The sequence below is a fragment of the Phyllostomus discolor genome, chromosome 5, assembly GCF_004126475.2.
Source record: "Phyllostomus discolor isolate MPI-MPIP mPhyDis1 chromosome 5, mPhyDis1.pri.v3, whole genome shotgun sequence".
NCBI lineage: Eukaryota > Metazoa > Chordata > Mammalia > Chiroptera > Phyllostomidae > Phyllostomus > Phyllostomus discolor.
In genome coordinates this window covers 11,720,192-11,737,589 of record NC_040907.2, presented here as the reverse complement: position 1 = coordinate 11,737,589, position 17,398 = coordinate 11,720,192, and the positions used below count along the sequence as shown (strand labels likewise).

General features: G+C 60.3%; 1 protein-coding gene across 1 annotated transcript; it reads right to left on the bottom strand.

Moving 5' to 3' along the window:
* Positions 1–5,073: 5,073 nt before the first annotated feature.
* Positions 5,074–16,679, bottom strand: NBL1 (NBL1, DAN family BMP antagonist). Its single transcript, XM_028512247.2, has 4 exons — positions 16,458–16,679; positions 8,096–8,290; positions 7,857–7,968; positions 5,074–6,622 (listed from the first exon to the last, which is right to left on the bottom strand). Exons 2-4 carry the CDS (start codon positions 8,263–8,265, stop codon positions 6,347–6,349), a joined length of 558 nt encoding a protein of 185 aa, XP_028368048.1. The 5' UTR covers positions 8,266–8,290; positions 16,458–16,679; the 3' UTR covers positions 5,074–6,346.
* Positions 16,680–17,398: the final 719 nt, after the last annotated feature.

Below are 17,398 nucleotides of genomic sequence, written 5' to 3'. Positions count from 1 at the left end.
ATGGGGCTGGGGGGCAGGCGACCTTTGCCCTTCGCAGAAACAGAAAAGTGACACCTCTGTGGGGGAGGAAGAAATTCTCACTTCCTTTCTAGGTCCTTCCAGCTGATCTAATAGTCACATTGATGCGAGACAGATGAACGAGAGGAAATAATGAAGTTTAACCACATATGTACACACGGGGACCCCACATGCGTGAGAGGCTCAGAGACAGACACGGACGTCGGGGTGCGTGTGCCGCCCTCCTGAGCCACGGATGTGGTCGGGGCCTTAGGCCCCCAAAGGGAGGAGGGCCGTTCACAGCTGCGCGAGAAGAGCAGGCGTCCAGCAATGAGATGCTCGCCCTGCTGCATGGATATAGCAAGAAAAGGCTATTTCTGGTGATAACTCCTATCACGGGCAAGGCCCCACCGTTACATTCTTTTTTTTTTTTTTTTAAATGTTCACTATGCTCAGGTTACTTTTTTAAATATTTTATTTATATATTTTTTAGAGAGGGAAGGGATGGAGAGAGAGAGAGAGAGAGAGAGAGAGAGAAACATTAATGTGCGGTTGCTGGGGGTTATGGCCTGCAACCCAGGAATGTACCCTGGCTGGGAATCGATCCTGGGACACTTTGGTTCCCAGCCCACCATTACATTCTTTAAGGGAGAAGTCCAAGTTTCTCCCGAGCCCACAGGGTCTCGCCCACCTTCAGCTCCAGAACCTGCGCCCCACAGAGGCCCACCTCGTGGAGACTCGCTCTGAGCCCCGGCCGCGCCCACGGCCGAGGTCCTGCTCTGTTCCGAAGGCTTCATCTTGTTATTCTGACCTCCCCAATAATGCTGGGCAATAGGCGTTCAAGTGGGGCTCAGAGAGGCCACGGGCCTCACCCAAGGTCTCCAGCAGCCAGTGGTCCAGTGGAACCGAAACCCGGGTCTCCCGACACCCGAGGCAGAGAAACCTTAAGCCCCCACAGCACCCTTCGCCCACCCACGAGCCACCATTTGGCGCTCAGAGCCCCTGTCTTGCCCACACGTGGGTCCAGGCAGGAGGAGGAGGAGGCCTGTTGTCCCTTCCAACACCACCTGCACCCCCTTGACAGTTTCTGCCCTGCCCCCAGGAACAGGGTGCAGAATACCAAGCACTGGGTGAATATCGTAAAGACCAGACTTGGGGCCCATTTCTGCCACGTACCACTCTGTGCACTTGGGGCCAGAGGCTCCATCTCCTTGGGTCACTATTTTCTGATCTGTGATTGTTAGCAGAGCAACGCAGCACACCCCCCACCCCCGCCAGGGTTATTGGGGGGATGAAATGACCCAGGTAGAATCTGTGCACCTGACGGCGCTGCGTCAGTGCTAGCTAGCAGCTGGCCTCAACGTTCCCGTCTGAACAGTGGGAGTGCATTCAGCTCTGCAGGGAACCCCACAGCCCAGGGGGCGTCTGGCTGAGCAACCGCACCCCTGAGCGGCACTGTGTGCAGCCGAGTGTGGGGCCCGGGGCCCTGGGTTGATAATTCTGCCTCTGCTACTTGCTCTGTGAACTTGGCAAAGCCTCTTCAGTTCCCTGCTCCCGGTCTCTGAAACCGGGGCGGTGAAGATGCGGACAGCATGAGTACTCAACCATTTCACACACAGGGAGCTGCCTGATAAATTTCAGCTTTGAAACATTAGTGGTGAAAAGCCCTGGCTGGCATAGCTCAGTGGATTGAGCGCAGGTTGCGAACCAAAGTGTCGCAGGTTTGATTCCCAGTCAGGGCACATGCCTGGGTTGCAGGCCATGACCCCCAGCAACTGCACATTGACGTTTCTCTCTCTCTCTTTCTCCCTCCCTTCCCCTCTAAAAATAAATAAATAAATTTTTTAAAAAGTAGTGGTGAACAGTGGAATAGAATATCAGTCCCTCTGCCTTAACTTTAGCTGTAATGTTTGATAGCCTTTATTTTTTAAAAAAAGACCTAAAGAAAACATGACAAAAATGTTAATATTTGTTCATTCTTGGTGATGGATTCACAGATGTTTGTTATATTATGATCTATACTTTGCTATATTTTTTTAAAAAGTCTTTTTTCAAGCTTGGGCCTGGGTGGTGGTGCCACCTTGTGGCCATGCTGTTATTATGATACATTTAAGAACTTTTCCGAAGTTCCGAGCGTGCACCTAAATTTCTCATTTCCAGCATTGATTACTGTCCTAGACTTCCTTAACGACTCAGGGTAGAGTGGGACCTTCAAGGATGCTTAGCCTTTGCTTGGTTACTTCTGGCCATGGGGTGCTCTCTCCCTAGAGGAGAAGGCCGGTGCCTCAATGGGACAGCTGAGTCTTAAGAATTCCTCTGCCCCAGGCCCATGTTTGTCAGTACGGAGAGGACCCAATGGAGCTCCTCCTGGCAGAGATGGAGAAACTGAGGTCCAGGGAGGGTGCGAGGTCTGCCCAAAACTGCTCTCACAGAAGACATCGGCCAACTGGGCAAACTTCACAAAGGTCGCAGTTTGTGGGTTTTGTTTACAGCTGCTGCGCCCTCAGCACATGTTAGGCTGTCTGAAAATATATGTTCAATAAGTGAACGGACAAAACTATCAGTCCGACCACTAGCAGGCACGGGCCAATCATCCATTCCCAGCGTCTTCAATGATGGCTGGTATTGACTACGGGCCAGACACTGTTTCAGGCTCGAGAGGTACATTGATCGATGTAAAAAGCTCACGACAACCCCGAGAGTGAAGAGGGTGTGAGGATCACTACTCTGCGTTTTACTGATGAGAAAAGGGAGCCTCAGCGATCTCAAGGGACTCGCTCCACATCACACAGCTAAGAAGTGGCTCTGCTAGGATTTGAACCCAGGACACTGGGTTTCCCCTGAGGCTTGGAGCAGGAGGGAAAAAAAAAAAAAAAAAAAAAAAACACAAAAAACTAGTTCCGGGTCGTTAGCTTCATACAGGCTAACAAGGCGGGACCAATTTCCCACCCATCCTGGGAGAGGCCTGCGTTGCCCATGCTGTGTCGGTGTTAACCCCTTGTAAAGATTTTATTTTTAAGATTTGTATTTACTTATTTTTAGAGAGAGGGGCAGGGAGGGAGAAAGAGAGGGAAAGAGACATCGATGTGCGAGACAAACATCGATCGGTTGCCTCTTGGGCTCCCCCAACCGGGGACCTGGCCTGCAACCCAGCCGTGAGCGGGGACCCGGAATCAACCCGTGCGTGACCTTTGGGTCCGCCCAATCCAGTGAGCCACACCAGCCAGGGCCCTCGTGAAGATTTTTAATCCCTTGAGGGCGGGGGTGGGGAGGAAGGATGGCGGAGGGGGAGACGCAGTTTTGGGGGGATTGTCTCGTCCGTTTGAGGCAGGTGGAGAGAAAAACCGGCAGTCACTACTTCACATCTTACTCCCAGTGGCGAACGAGCACAGATAACCTGAGCCTCTAGTCCCTCACACCTGGCTCCTCCCACTCACTGCTCCCAAATCCAATCAGCGGCCTCTCTCTTGTGTGGCCCCGCCTCCCCAGACTCGCGCCCAACTCTGGTTTCTATCATCTTCTGCCTGGGTTGTTGCAGTTTCCAGCTGGTCTCCAGCCTCCCCCTCCTAACCCACGAGCCTTCTTTTCAGTCTGAATGAAATTCAGCTCTGCGCAGACACTTCCAGGGCTCCTACTGCAAAGAGAGCGAAGTCTGCACTCTGACCAGCGTTCTAAGCCTGCCACCAGCCCCGCCAACCCACCTTCCTGCTTTCTTTCCAAGCAGCCTCTCACTAATTTATGTTTCTATGAATGTACACCCTGCCTCATTCCACACAGAGGATGGAGGCGGCTGCTGACCAAGGCACATCCTGCCAAGACAGTGCCGGTCTCAGACGCCCAGCACCAAAGCCACAGCCCCCGTCACTTTTCGTTTGGACCTGGTCTCTGTGTCCTCGGAAGCCCCGCAGGACTGCGCATTCTGGAGTGAGTTCCCACCTCCAGCCACATCGAAAGACTATTCATGTGGCCAGGGCTTGACTCCCGAGACTGAGGGGTCACCGAAGTCCGCATGCAGTTCCACAACAAGGCTTGCAGGACCACCGAGGGTGGCCGTGCAACTTGTGTCCTGCACGAGGGCAAGAAGTGCCATTCTAGAGTCGGGACGTTCGCAACCTGCCCAACAGTGCAGAGCAGCGACGGAAGGCTCGGGACGGCTCAGGACACTAAGGAAATTACATGTAGTTCACAACCCTCATCACTAGAGGGCGCCCGATCGGAATCCTGGGGCCGCTACTTTCCAGCTTGGGCAAATCTCTCCCCGGGCGTTAATTAAGGCCCTCATTTTTCTCATTGGCATGATGAACATCTTCCCCGAATTAGAAATAATGTAATTGTCTGGTATGTGGTGGGTACAGCCATGTGTGTGAGGAGGAAAGGTCCTAGCCCTCACCCTGTCCCGCCCCAATGGAGAATCAGGGGGCAATGTTGCCACACTGGTGGGGTCGTTGCCAGGTGTCAGGAGTAGCCCAGATCACAATAGACAATGCTCTTTGTGGTAACTGCTAAGGTTATACCGAGAACAGAGTGGTGAGTCCGGGCTCACTGGCCTTGAGTCCTGTTCCCGGGCAGCCCTGGCACACCGACCCCTCTGCACTTGAGAGTCCCCGTCTGCAAAATGGGGGCCACCCCTGTGTCACAGGGTGGCGGTGAGGACTAGGCAAGCTATTTGCATCAAGTCTTGAGAGCAGCACCCACCTGTATGCAGTCTGCCATCAACCGCCGGTTTTGTCTCTTCCCCCTTCTCCCGCTCTAGGCCAGGCTGGGGGCCAGGGAAGGACAGAGGGGGAGCCGCTGTGAGGGTGGAGATGGCATGAGGCCAGCCCCAAACCAGAAAAGCCCTGCTGGGGAAGCCCACCAGATACAGGCAAGGCCAGGAACAGGCACCCAAGGAGAGGCGGAGAGGCGGGAGCTGGAAGACAGGGCCCAGAGCTGCTTAGGGCAGGAGAGTGAGAAGGTCACCAGGGCACAGGAGGGTCCATCCACTCAGGGTGCCCTGCACAGCCTGGCCCCTCCCCCCTAGACTCCCCCCCCACACACACACGCAGGAACCCTGGCTCAGTGGAGCCAGCCAGTGAGGAAGGAAACACAGGCGCTGAACGAATTTATTCGTGAGAAAACTCAGGGTCCGTCAGGGAGACCATCTACTGGTTACAAGCTCCAGAAGCTCTCGTCGGAACAGCTGTGACAGGCGGGGCAGCTCCGGGCAGGAGGCTGGTGGGGCTGGAAGCTGCCGGGGGTCAGGAGAGCAGACACAGGCGGTGCTTCCCGCCCTGGTCTGGATCCCTCACCCCCTCCAGGGTTAAAGTGCAGTGGGAGGGGGGAGGCCGCTGGGATCGGGCAGCCGGACAGCCACGGTGAACACGGTGAACACGGTGAACCCACAGAAGCCCTCGCCCCTCCTCCTCGTTTCTTGAGGCTTAGCCCATGTCCATCCCACCCCGGCCCCTCCTCGGAATCTGAGCCACAGTGACCCCTCCCCAAACCAGATATTTAGAAAGAGTTCCCCCAACAGGGTGCGACTGGCTCCATCAGCTTACTGAGGGGCCTGGAACTCGGGGGCAGTGGGGGGCACTGAGATCTGAGACAGGAGGGAGGGATGCTCTCTGTGGCAATGATGGTCAGGGGGAGGGGTCATTGCCACGCCCTAGCCCAGGAAGGGCCCTCCCTTTCCTCCACCCCCTGGGAAGCCGAGAAAGCCAGAGGCCCCAAGAGCCTAGCCCCTGGCTCCAGGGCCGAGAGTCAGCAGGGTCCTGCCCAGGCCTGACTCCCAACCAGGGAGGGGGCGGCCACCACGGGGCCATGCAGAGAAGCTGCCCTGGCCTGGGGCTGCGGTGAGCAGCCTCTGGAGAAGCCTGTGGGGCACAGGCTGGAGCTCCCTGCTTTAGCCAGTGGCCTTCCTAGCCCGGACCCATGGCCTCCTTTAGGGCCGCTGCTGGCGAGGTACCCACCCTCTGCTCAGTGCCCAGCTCCACCCCTGTACCCCAGGGGCCCTGCCCCACCAGAGGCCTCGTGGGCCTTAGCCTGGCTCCCGCCATCTTGGATGGCCTCACCCGCACCTCAGCAGCTTAGCCAACTTCCTCCCCTTCTCCAAGGCACATCTCCAAGAGGCAGAAAGGAAGGGAACCCCCTTCTCCGAAAAAGAACCCTGAAGACCTCTGCTTCCTCCCCCCCACTCTTGAATATATTAAATTGTGCAGCTTGGCTCCAGCCCCTCCCTGCAGATCTCCATGGCAACTGGGAAGCATTCCAAGTCCAAGTCCATCCAGTGCCAAAGGGGGGCTTCAGCCTCTCCCCACACACATCCCCCAGCATTCCACGGGGGATGAGAGGGGAGGAAGAGTCAGGGGCCTCAGTCCTCAGCCCCCTCTTCCTCAGCGTGGGGGAGCCCCGGGGGTTCCTCAGGCTCAGGGGTCTGCCCGCCAGGGTGGGGGTGTGGGTGAGGGTGGGGGTGGGGGTGGGGATGGGTGCCCGGCTGGGAGCCCGGGCCGTCCTCGCCCTGCACGTAGACGCTCAGCCCCTCGTGACTCGGCTCCTTGCCGCACGCCTGGCAGCTGCAGTGCACGATCTTCTCCACCAGCTTGTCCACCCTGGGCACCTCCTCGTGGCCGGGGCACTCCAGCGTCACCTGGGAAGGGCAGCGGGGGGTGTCCAAAGGCCTGTGGCCGGGAGGGAAGTCCCAAGGGTAGCACATCCTCACGGGACCGAGAATCCCAGAGACCCTGGAGTCCTGAGCCCACCCTTGAGACCCCATCAGCTCTGGGGGCCCATCCAGGGGGAGAGGTGGGGGGTTCCTGCAGGTGCCCCCTGACTTGCATCCTCACATCTAGGCCTGCCACTCTCCCATCTACCCCCTCGCAGCATCCAGAGGGCGCCCTGAGGGGGCAGACCCAGTGTGAACGGGCCCCTGCCTAAGATTCCCTTTGGGGGAGGGGCAGGGAGAAAATGCAGACAACTGTAATTGAGCAACAATAATGTAATTTTTAAAAAATTCCCCCTCAGGGCTCCCCGCCGGCACTTGGAGGAAAATCTGGCTCCAAGCCCTTCAGGCTGCACCCCGAGAACCTCTCCCCGCCCCCCCAGCTTTGTGCCACTCCCGCCACCTGGGCGGAATGATCTGCATGAGGCTTTGCACATGCTGTTCCCTCTGCCTGGAAGCTCCTCACCCCGCCCATCCCCTCCCACCTGCCTGAAACGTTGCAGTTACCTCCGGGTCTGAGCTCAGACAGCACTTCCTCAAAAAGCTCCCTGACCCCGGACCCCTCAGCCCAGCTGAGGTTTGCCCTATACGAACACCCCTAGCATCTTGCTCTGCCCCTAGTTACCGTCCTTTCCCCCTTCCTTCCTTCCTCCCTTCCTTCCTTCCTTCCTTCCTTCCTCCCTTCCTTCCCTTCCTTTCCCTCGCTCCTTCCACGCCAGCTCCCGGGACACAAGGCACGGTCCCTCTGGGAGCTCCGAGTCTAGTGTGGAAAACAGACTTGTCAAAATCCCCCAAATGCAGACAGAGAACTGGGAATGTGCCGGATGCTCGAAGCAGAGGCACACGGTGCCCAGGGGCCAGGGAAGGGGCCCTGAGAAAATGATGTGTGGGCCACGGGCAGAGGGTTGAACAGAAGTTCACTAGGTGAGGAGGAGGAGAAAGGTGTTCCAACCAGGGCCAAGAGCACGTGCAAAGGCCCTGTGGTGATGGTAACCAGCAGAGCAGGCGTGAGAGGCTGAAAGGAGGTGAGCTGGTGTGAAGCGTCAAGCTAGCGAAGAAAGTGAGAGAAGCAAGGTGAAGCTAGAAAGATGGGTGAGCCAGACCACGTGGGGCTCCGGGGGTGTGGCAGGTGGGGCAGGGGCAGGCGGGCAGCGGTACTCACAATCTCCCACATGGACTGGGCTGGCATGCAGGAGTCGCAGTGCACCAGGGACTCTGTAGACTGTGGGAAGGTGTTGGGAACGCTGTAGCTGAAGCACTGGCCTAGGCACGCTCTGTGGGGGGAGAGGTCACCGTGCCCTTGTCACTGTGGCAGAGGCAAGGATGGGCAGCCCTCGCCTCTTCCTCCCTCCCGGGCCCTTGCCTTCCTCCCCTCCCTCCGCCCATCCCCCTGGACCCCACCTGTTCTGGATGGACTTGGCCTCACAGCCGCTGTGACCCACGATCTGGGTGATGTTCTTGGCCTCGCACCAGGCACTCTTGTCCGGAAACAGCGCCAGCTTGTTGATGGGCGGTGGAGCGGCCAGCAGCATGGTGGGGAGGATGGCCCCCACCAGAACCCGGAGCATCATGCCCGTGACCTGGAGAGCCCTGGAACTGAGCACAGAGTACGGGTGAGGCCAGCCGAGCTCAGGGGAATGGGAGGTGGTGTCACAAGCCCGAGCGCTGACACATGATGCCCAGGGTTCAAATCCTGACCAATACAACCTTGGAAAGTTATTTCTCCCTTATGAACCTCAACACTGAGGCTGCTGCCCTGGCTGGTGTGGGTCAGCTGGCTGGGCATGGTTCTGCAAAGCAGAGGGTTGCTGGTTCAGTTCCTGGTCGGGGCAGGTGCCTGGGTTGGGGGCCAGGTCCCCAGTCCGGGCACGTGCAAGAGACAGCCAATTGGTGTTTCTCTCTCACATCCGTGTTTCTCTCCCTTTCTCTAAAAATAAATAACATCTTTAAAAAAACTGGGGCTGCGAATAGTGTGTGCATCAGAGGGTATCAGGAAGGTTAAATGAGGTGTGACATGAAAAGCCCCCAGGAGACCACACACACTCCACGTGTCAGTTATTTCGATAACATACAAGGTAGCTTTGGACAAATTATTTCTACCGCTGTGCCTCAGTTTCTTCATCTGAAAAATGGGGGCGGTAACACTGGGCGTGGCCAAGGACTGCTGCTGATACTCAACAGGACATTAAGTCTCAAGCACGTGTTAGGGCTTGAGCGATCATTAATTAGCTCCCTCCTCCCTCTGATGTCGTGGGTTCCCCCAGGCAAACGAAAAACTGCCCACACATGCCCTCGAGGGCTGGCCGTCCAGCACATCTCCGGGACCCGCGGCCACGGCTGTTGTCAGGAGAGCTCACCTCCACCTTTGTATCACTGAATCCTCAGGCCGCTTTGGCTGGCTGAGCCCCAGGTTAAAAAAAAAAAAAAACAATCCCAGACTAGACCGTATTCCTTTTTTGGATGCTCCACCAAAGCCTGGAGCCCTGAGTCAACACACACCATCATCCGCAGCCCCATCCCAGCCGGGGGCAGGCAGGAGACAATCCAGGCCCAGCCTGGACCCTCGGTAATTTACCGTATTTTGTCGTGTATAATGCACACCCACGTTCTTGACCCAAACTTGCAAGGAAAAAAAAATCTTTCATTTTATTTTTTAATTAAATTTGATTTAGGTACTTTTTTTTGGATTATAAAGGAATTTTAGCATATGTATTATTTTGCACATGGCTATCATTATTGCCTTCTAGAGTTACACTTTTAATTCATAAACATAAGTAAAAGAATTAAAAACATTTATATAGACATGGAATTAGTACTACCCATGTATGATGCGCATCCTTATTTTCCCCTCAAAAATTTGGGCAAAAAAAGTGGACATGATACACGGCACAGTACACATAGGAGTAAGACACCAGAACATCAGAATTTGCCAGCAGGTGGCGCTGCAGGGCAGCGTGTGTCCCAAGGATTCCCTCAGAGGGGCTCTCCCAAGATTCCCCACCTCATTTTCTGTGGGTTTCCCCCACCCCTCCCCACCTCAAAAAATGTGGAGGAGGAAGGCTTTGGGGGACTTCAGGAAGGAGGGCAATGCCTGCAAGGAGGGCCCCTGGAGAAAGGGCGCTAGATGGTCAGGGATCTGTGCATGCTGTGACCCTGGACACAGGCCACACCGCCCCCTCCTGTAAGGTGAGTGAGTGAGGTGCCGGGGACCCCTGGTCTCTGAGATCCTCAGAAGCCCCTGGGGACTTGTGGCGTGGACGTCGGAGGGTGGGTGGGAGTCTGCAATTCTAACAAGCGTTGGGGACGGTTCAGATATGCAGCCAGGCCTGGGAACCAGCGCGGCTCCGCCCGTCTGGGATTCTCGGTCTCCCCAGAGGGGCCTGGGTGCAGCTGAAACAGGAGCAGGAGGCACGGCCCCACCGGCCCCACGGAGGCCCAGTGCTAGGGACGGGCTGGCTCAGAGCGGGACAGCCCGGGCAGGAAAGCTGAGCCAGCTTTCTGACACAAGAGGCAGGTACTCCAGACAGTGTCAGGGAAGGGGACACACTGAGGGTGTTCTGCCTGCTCCTGCAGGGGAGACCCAAGTGTGCTGGCTCAGCCGGGCTTGCAGAGAGGGGCCGGCCTGCTGGGCTGTGACCACCCCTGGCTCTCCCCACCCAGCAAGTCCCCTCAGTGGTGCGGGTGGGGGTGGGGTGAACAGCGAGCGCAGTTGGAAGTGAGTCCCAACAGTCTGCCCCCGTCCCAGATGGGACCGGGCCATGGCCCGGTCCCCTACCCACACACTTCCGGTCTCGCTCACAAGACAGACAGCAAAGCCCGTTTTTAGTGCAACCACATCCTAACAAAACAGAATGGACTTGTTCCTCACCGGCCACCTAGCTAATTTTCCAACAGGCTTGGCACCCAGGAAGGTTCCTCACTCCCAATGGGGCCCGTCCGTCCCCAGGGAAACGGCCTGGTTCCGGCAGGGTCTGACCATGGCTGGCCAGAAAAGGCCAGAGGCCCACTAAGGCCAGAGCCCCCTGGGTCTCCCCAGGCTGGACTGGCCCCCTAGAGACCTCAGAGAAATCCAGGACTTCTGTACCTGACTCTATCACGACGCATCAGGAAGGTCGAGGCAGGGGTGGCCAGGGAGGCAGCAGGGACAGGGGACCTCAGGTTTCCTTAGGACTGGGAATCGAGACTGGGGTTTTAATGACACCCCAGCCTGACAGGATGAGGAGAGGTCAGAACTGAGGCCATGGACCAAGGTCAGGCTCCAGGGCAGTGGAGACTGGGACTGAGGTTAACAACAAGGCTTGCTGGGAGACAACAGGGAGTCTAGGGGAGCCGCTGGCCCAGGCCACGGGGACTGGCCACTAGGGTCACCGTGGGGCAGAAGCTGATGAGGAACGAGACACACTCAGGAAGGAGACCGCCTCCCTGCTCTTCCTCGGCTTCTAGTACATGGCTGAGCGCCAATCCTAGGGGCCAGCTGCATCCGCGGGGAGGGCACGCTAGCCTCGCCCAGAGGAGGGGCCTGGGGCCGCCCTCGGCCTCCCTGGGCCAGGAGCCCTGGGCTCCCGCAGCCTGCCTGGGCTCCCGCAGCCTGCCTGGGCTCCCGCAGGCACGGCCCCTGGGGTGTCCTGCGTTTGAGTCCCAGCCTTCCCACCTAGGAGCTGTGTGACTTCCAGCAATAAAGTTCGCCTCCCTGCACCAACCCACCTTGACCCTAGACCGGGGACCAGAGCAGTTTCCTCTGAGAGCAGCTGGGAAGATGCAGGGAAAGCACTCAGGACCCAGCAGGCACCCAGCTTGGGCCAGCTCCCCTCCCTCACGGGGTCTTGGGAAATCTGGGCGGGCATCGGAGCCAAAGCTGGGGTGCTGGAGCAGGAGGCAGGGAGGAGGCCGGGCCACTCTCTCCTACGGACACGTCTGTCATCAGGACACACCCTCCTCCGGCATTCACATCCAGCCACCGACAATCCCTGCCTCGCCCCACCCCCACCTCACCCCCACCCCACCACTTCACACGGACCAGGGTGGGCTCTGTGCTGACAGGTTTACCTTTTTGTTGGTTTATCCTTCTGTAGCAGTCGGACCTTCCTCCTTGACACTTGAGAGCCTCGCCCCCCATTCCCACCCCGTCCTCCCCACCCTGAATGTCACCTGGCGGGTCACAGACTCGCAGAACACCACGGTGGGAAGGGGGGTTCCCCACCTTGTCCCAAAGCCCCCCAGCCAGTCAGCCAAGTGGCGCCCTTCCCCCAGAGTCACCCGGTTCCCTGCAGTCCACACACACTTACTGGGCACCTCCTAGGATGGCGGAGAGGAAGGCAAGGGTGTGGGCAGGGGCCCCAGACCCCGTGCCCACTCAGAAGCTCAGAGCCTGGATGGGGAGGCGGAGCGGGTGGGTTAGGGGGAGGTTATTTAGAGGAGGGGCCGGCAGAGAGGGCTGTGGGGGGCAGGGAGGAGGGGGTCTTAACCCTAGAATTATCACAGGGTCACAACGAGTTGCCCACGGTGGGCCCAGGAAGCAGGCTCCTGGCTCAGGGCACTGCGTGAACCAAGGCCCAGGGTGGCGGGGGGCGGCATTTACCCACGGCAGCCCAGGGCAGCTGACTGTGGACTGGGCACTGCTCCAGGAGCTTTTGCATAAATCCATTTATTCAGTCCTCGCCACAGCCCTGCGCCAGGGAGCCTCTGGTTCCCCCACTGCAGAGGTGAAGAAACTGAGGCATGGAGAGGCTGAGAGGCTGGCTCGGGATTCACTGAGAAGCAGAGAGCAAGGAGAGATCTACGATTTACAAGGAACCTCTGTGCCCCTGTCGGGAGGACCGAGTAAAGCACCATGTGTACGGCGCTCAGAGTGCCGCATCCATAGTTACAACCAACAAACAGTAAACAGAACGGAGCTTTGAACCTGGACACGACCGGCCACCTTTGCAGATGAAAAGGGTCACTGAAGGGGAAGCAGGAAGTGGAGAAGGCAGCTGGGAACTTGGAGTGGGCACCGGGCCTGGGGCTCCCTGCCCTTGGCCCTGGCGCTGGCCCTGCCCCAGCCTGGCCTGGCTGCTGGGTCTCTCACCCCCATTCAGCCTGTTTCTCACTCTGGCGTTCAGCCGCCGCCCGGCTGGGGAGCTCAGGAGCCCCTCAAAACAGGGTTCAAGCCCCGCTCCTGAGTCCCCCGCAGGCCTCAGCGAGGGAGCCTACAGCCCAGGGGGGTAAGCCTTCCTGCCACCTCGCTGCCCTTCCCAAATCCAAGCCCTTCGGACCCTCCGGGGCCTGGGGCGAACACCCGGCCCGTTCTGAGGCTGCCAACAACATGGAAAGGGAGTTTCCCGGGGGGACACTAGCTGACCCATTCTAGCACTGGGGAAACTGAGGCACAGACCAAGAAAGCGGCCACTGTCTCTTCCACTCGGGGAAAGGGGGAAGGGCTGGAGGTGGGGGCAGCAGGAAGAACACAGGCCGTGGGTCCGGCAGGCCTTTGAGGTCCTCTCTGTTTCCACGCCGCCCACAACTCAGCCTCCTCCTCGAGGGGCTCGTCCAGACCTCAGAGGCTCTGCACCAGGTCTGACCCCTCAGGGGTGGGGCGCAGCCTGGGCGTATCTGCACGGGCCCCCACAGGATCCCAAGGCCCGGCCAGGCCAAGAGCCAGAGCCCAACTCCCCAAGGAAGTGGCCCCCATAACAGCACGGCCGCCAGGGGGCCCCCCACCCCTCTGCCTGCATCCTGGAGCCTGGGGCGAAGCCTCCAACTCCCAGAGGGGCCCAGAGGGACCCAGATGTCCAGGGAGACCTGGGCCGGCCACCACCCACCGAGAGGCCCTCTGTGGACCAAAGAGTCCATTCGTCTAACAAGTGAACCACCGCTCCCCCACCCCTCTTTTGGGTGACCCTGAACATTCGGGGTTCCTTGGTGCCAAGCACGCCAGGATTTTCTTGGTAGAAAGTATCTACTCACCTCAAGCCACCCCTCCCCCTCACAACAAACACACAGGGCCAGGGCTGGGTCTTCTCCATCGTCACGACAGGCTGTGACAGACCCGGTTCCCATCCCCACCCAGCCACTCCAACCTTCTCTGCCTCAGTCTCCCCATCTGCACAGTGGGTGGTGATAGCAGCCACCTCCTAGGGCAGCCATGCAGGGAAACCCCTGGAGAGGGTGCCTGTCACGGGTGCATCCTCAGTAAACGTCCCCACTAACGCTGGCTCGGAGCCACCCTGGGCTGCTCGTCCTCCGGACTCTGCCCACGCCTGTCCCTCTGCCTCCCACTCACTCCCCCCACCCTCTTCTCCCCGCTCCCTCCCTCCCACCGATCCGGGGTGGTCCCGACAATATCTATATCCGGGGCTGCACCTGCTGCGATGAAACTGGACCGAGGGGGAACCTCGAGGAGGAGCTCACGCAAATGATGGCACGGCTGGCTGGGAAAGGGTTTTATAAACCGTTTGGTCCCGCCCCGCTCACACTCGCTGGCCAGGGCGGGGGGGCGGGGGGGGGCGGCCCAGGGCAAGACCCCACTCTGACTCCTCGTTCTTGGGCCACTGACTGAAGGGACAGGGTCCAGGAGAAACCAGCCCCCTCTCCAGAATCCAGCTTCCAGAAAATGGGCTGGGCCTGGCCGCCAGGCTGCTGGGTGCAGAGGGTGTGGTTTGTGGCCCTGGGCTCAGGGATCAGCGAGGGTGGGGCGATCGCTTCAGATCTTGGCCTGAGTGCAGGGACTTCCTTGAATGGTGCAACTGGAAAGGTCACTCTGGGAGGGGGCCAGTCTGGGTCCGCGTGTGAGGTTTCCCGGGCCCACTCTCCAGGGGCAAAGTCAGGCCCAGGCTCATCTGTTGGCTCTGAGTGTGCCCAGAGGCAGGGTAGTCTAGTGGTCACAGCTGGGGCTGCAGGCCACCGGTTCCGGCTCCCTAAGCCTCACTCACATCTGTAAAACAGGGAGAGCAGCCTGGGAATGTCCACTTTAGCTGATTCCCTCCCAGGGAATCTGGCTCCTTGGGTACTGCCGGAGGCCACTGGGATTCCATGACCCCAGTCTCACCGCAGGGCGGCTTCCTTCCTCCCCGGCAGCGCTGGCAGAGCATGAACCAGCCATCCAGGAGGCGGACGCGCAGGGCCAAGCCCAGGCCCCAAAGGCCTGCCCGCCTCTGCCTGGCAACTCCACCTTCCAGGCTGCAAACCCCCAGCCCAGGCCGCAGCCCTCCTGCCTGCAGACCCTCCTGCCAGAAGACCCAGAGCAGTCTCCAAAACAGATCTATGCTAACGAGCTGCTGCGGGGCCGGCGGCACATCTGCTCAGCAGAAGTCCCCCTGCAGCCCTCACCAGCGTCCCTGCTGGCTCCTGGGACCCCTGGGGCTGGGGGCAGGAGAAGGGGCCACACTCCCTCTGAGATTTCACTTTAAAAGAACGAGGAGATGGCCACCGCCAGGGCGGAGCAGCCACCCCTCCTGCACCGGGGCCCAGGAGAGAGTTTGCAGGGGCTGGGGGAGAGGGGTGGGGGTCGCCGAGGAAATGCTCCAGCTTCACCTTTTCTTTGGCCCCAGCTGAAAGCAAGCCACACCCAAGCAGCCCGGCATCTGGAGTTGCGGGAGGCTGGTGATTTGACAGGAACAAAGGGCCAGGGGCCTGTTGACAAATTGCTTCCTCGCCCCCATCCCCTGCCAGCGCGCGCCCAGCCGTTGGCCCCAGGCCCTGACCTCTGTATTCCCCGGGGTTCCCTTAGTTACAGGCTGGTGTCCTCCAGCGGGCGGGGCCTCAGAAAGTCTGAAAGTGTGCACTTCTCCCCCCAGTGCCCGCCACCCCCGCTGGCCACGCCAAGGCCCGCAGCGGCCCCTTTACCTCTGCTTGTAAAAGATCAGAATGGCCCCGCCCAGGGCGCAGGCGGGCAGGTGGCCTGCAGCAGCGCCCTGTTGTCCAGGCCGCCTCGCGGGGGTGTAACTCTTAGGAAAACTGAGCCCCCGGAAAGGCTGGCTCCCCCTGCCCAGACTCAGTTCCAGGGGGATGACCCTGGCCAGGCCCCGGGGGCAGGCGGAAGGCAGGGGGGAGGGTTCCGTTTCTTTGACGGGGTCTAGGAAACTGTTCGGACCACTCCGACACGGGAGGATTGTCTGAGTTTGAGGGTGAGGGGTCAGGCGCACGCACAGGCACACTGCGAGAGAGACCCCCACGGAGGGGCAGAGCGGGGAGCCGGAGGAAACACGCAGGCAGAGACACAAACCCAGGGCAACTCCAAACGGAGGAAGAGAAAGAAAAAGGACAGAGCCAGAGGGGGCAGCAGATGGGCGGGGTGCGGGGGGGGGGGAGAGGGAGAGATATTGAGAGAGATTAAGAGAGGGAGAGACACAACAAGGAGGCAGAAACAGACCGGAGCGGAGAGGCCTGGGTACAGCTGGAGGGACGCGCGAGCCCAGTTACCGAGCTCCGGGCGCTGTCCCGGCGCCCGCGCGGCCCGACCCGCCCTCGACCTACCGGGCTTTCGCTCCGCCACGCACCTCCCTCCCACTCTCTCCTGGCTGTGGTGACTCCTACCAAGAAGTGAAAATGCCGAGAGAGTCCGGGGCCCGGCTCAGGGAGCAGGGGTGTCCCCTGGCCACCCCATGCCGCACCCACGTCCGGAGCCCCGGCGTCCGGAGGGGCTCGGCAGCAGCGCCTCAGCCCCGCGTCCTGGGCCGCCGGACAGGCCCGGGTGAAGCTCGCCGCCGCCGGGGGCGCGGCGCTGCCCCTGCGGCCGAAGCCTCTTGAAGCTGAGCGCCCGCGTGCCGGCCCGGACAGGACTTACCGCGCGCGTGCGGTGGCGGCAGCGAGGAGCGCGGCGCTCCCTCCGGGTCCGGCGGAGCTGTCTGCGGGCGGCGGGGGTGGTAGGCCCGGTGGCCCCGGGAGGCTCGGGGAGACGGCCGGCAGGGCTGGCGGCGGCCCCGCGAGGCTCGGCTGGGCTGCGCGGCGCACCGTCTGCGGCCCCGGGCGGGCGCGCGGTGCGGGGGAGCGGCGAGCGAGCGGCTCCGACGTCAGGGGTGTCTCCGCTCCAAATAGGGAGCGAGGGCGGGGGCAGCGGAGGGAGGGACGCGAACAAGAAAGAGCGGGCGGGCGGGCTCGCTCGGCCGCTCCCTCCGGGGTGCAGGAGGGGGCGCCTTGGCGGCCGGGGCCCCGGCCCCCTCTCCCTCCGGCGCAGGAGCCACAGGCGGGCCATCGGCACGCACGGACAGGGTGCTCGGCCGAGCTGCGGTGCCTCACTGGCCTGCGTCCCAGGGCCAGGGCAGAGAGCCCAGCGCCCCTGCCTGTTCCGAAGCGCCCTCCGCTGTGTTTCTCAGCTCTCCGACTTCTTGCCACCTAACTTTTCCTGAGACGGGGCGTCAGGCCGTGCCAGGCCTCGGGGTGACAAAGATGGAGGTGTTCCTTTATGTGGGAATACCAGTCCTGCTCCGAGGGCGTGGCGCTCCAGCCCGCGGAGTCCCCACATCAGGAAACCGTCCTCGCTCCGCAGCCCTGCGGGGCGGCGCCCAGCCTATCATACACCCCTGGATGGGGGGGGCCGGTCGGGCCGTACTCTTAGCCCCCTAGTGCCGCTTACCCTCCGCCCAGCCTCCCCTCACCTCGGACACTTGGCTTAAGCATCCAGAGAAGGGTCTGAGGGCCCCGGGAAGGACTATTCGGAAAGAGAGCGCCAGGAAAGCGCTCACTTCTCGGGCTCCAGAGAGGAGCAGAGCCCCGGCTGGGCCCAGC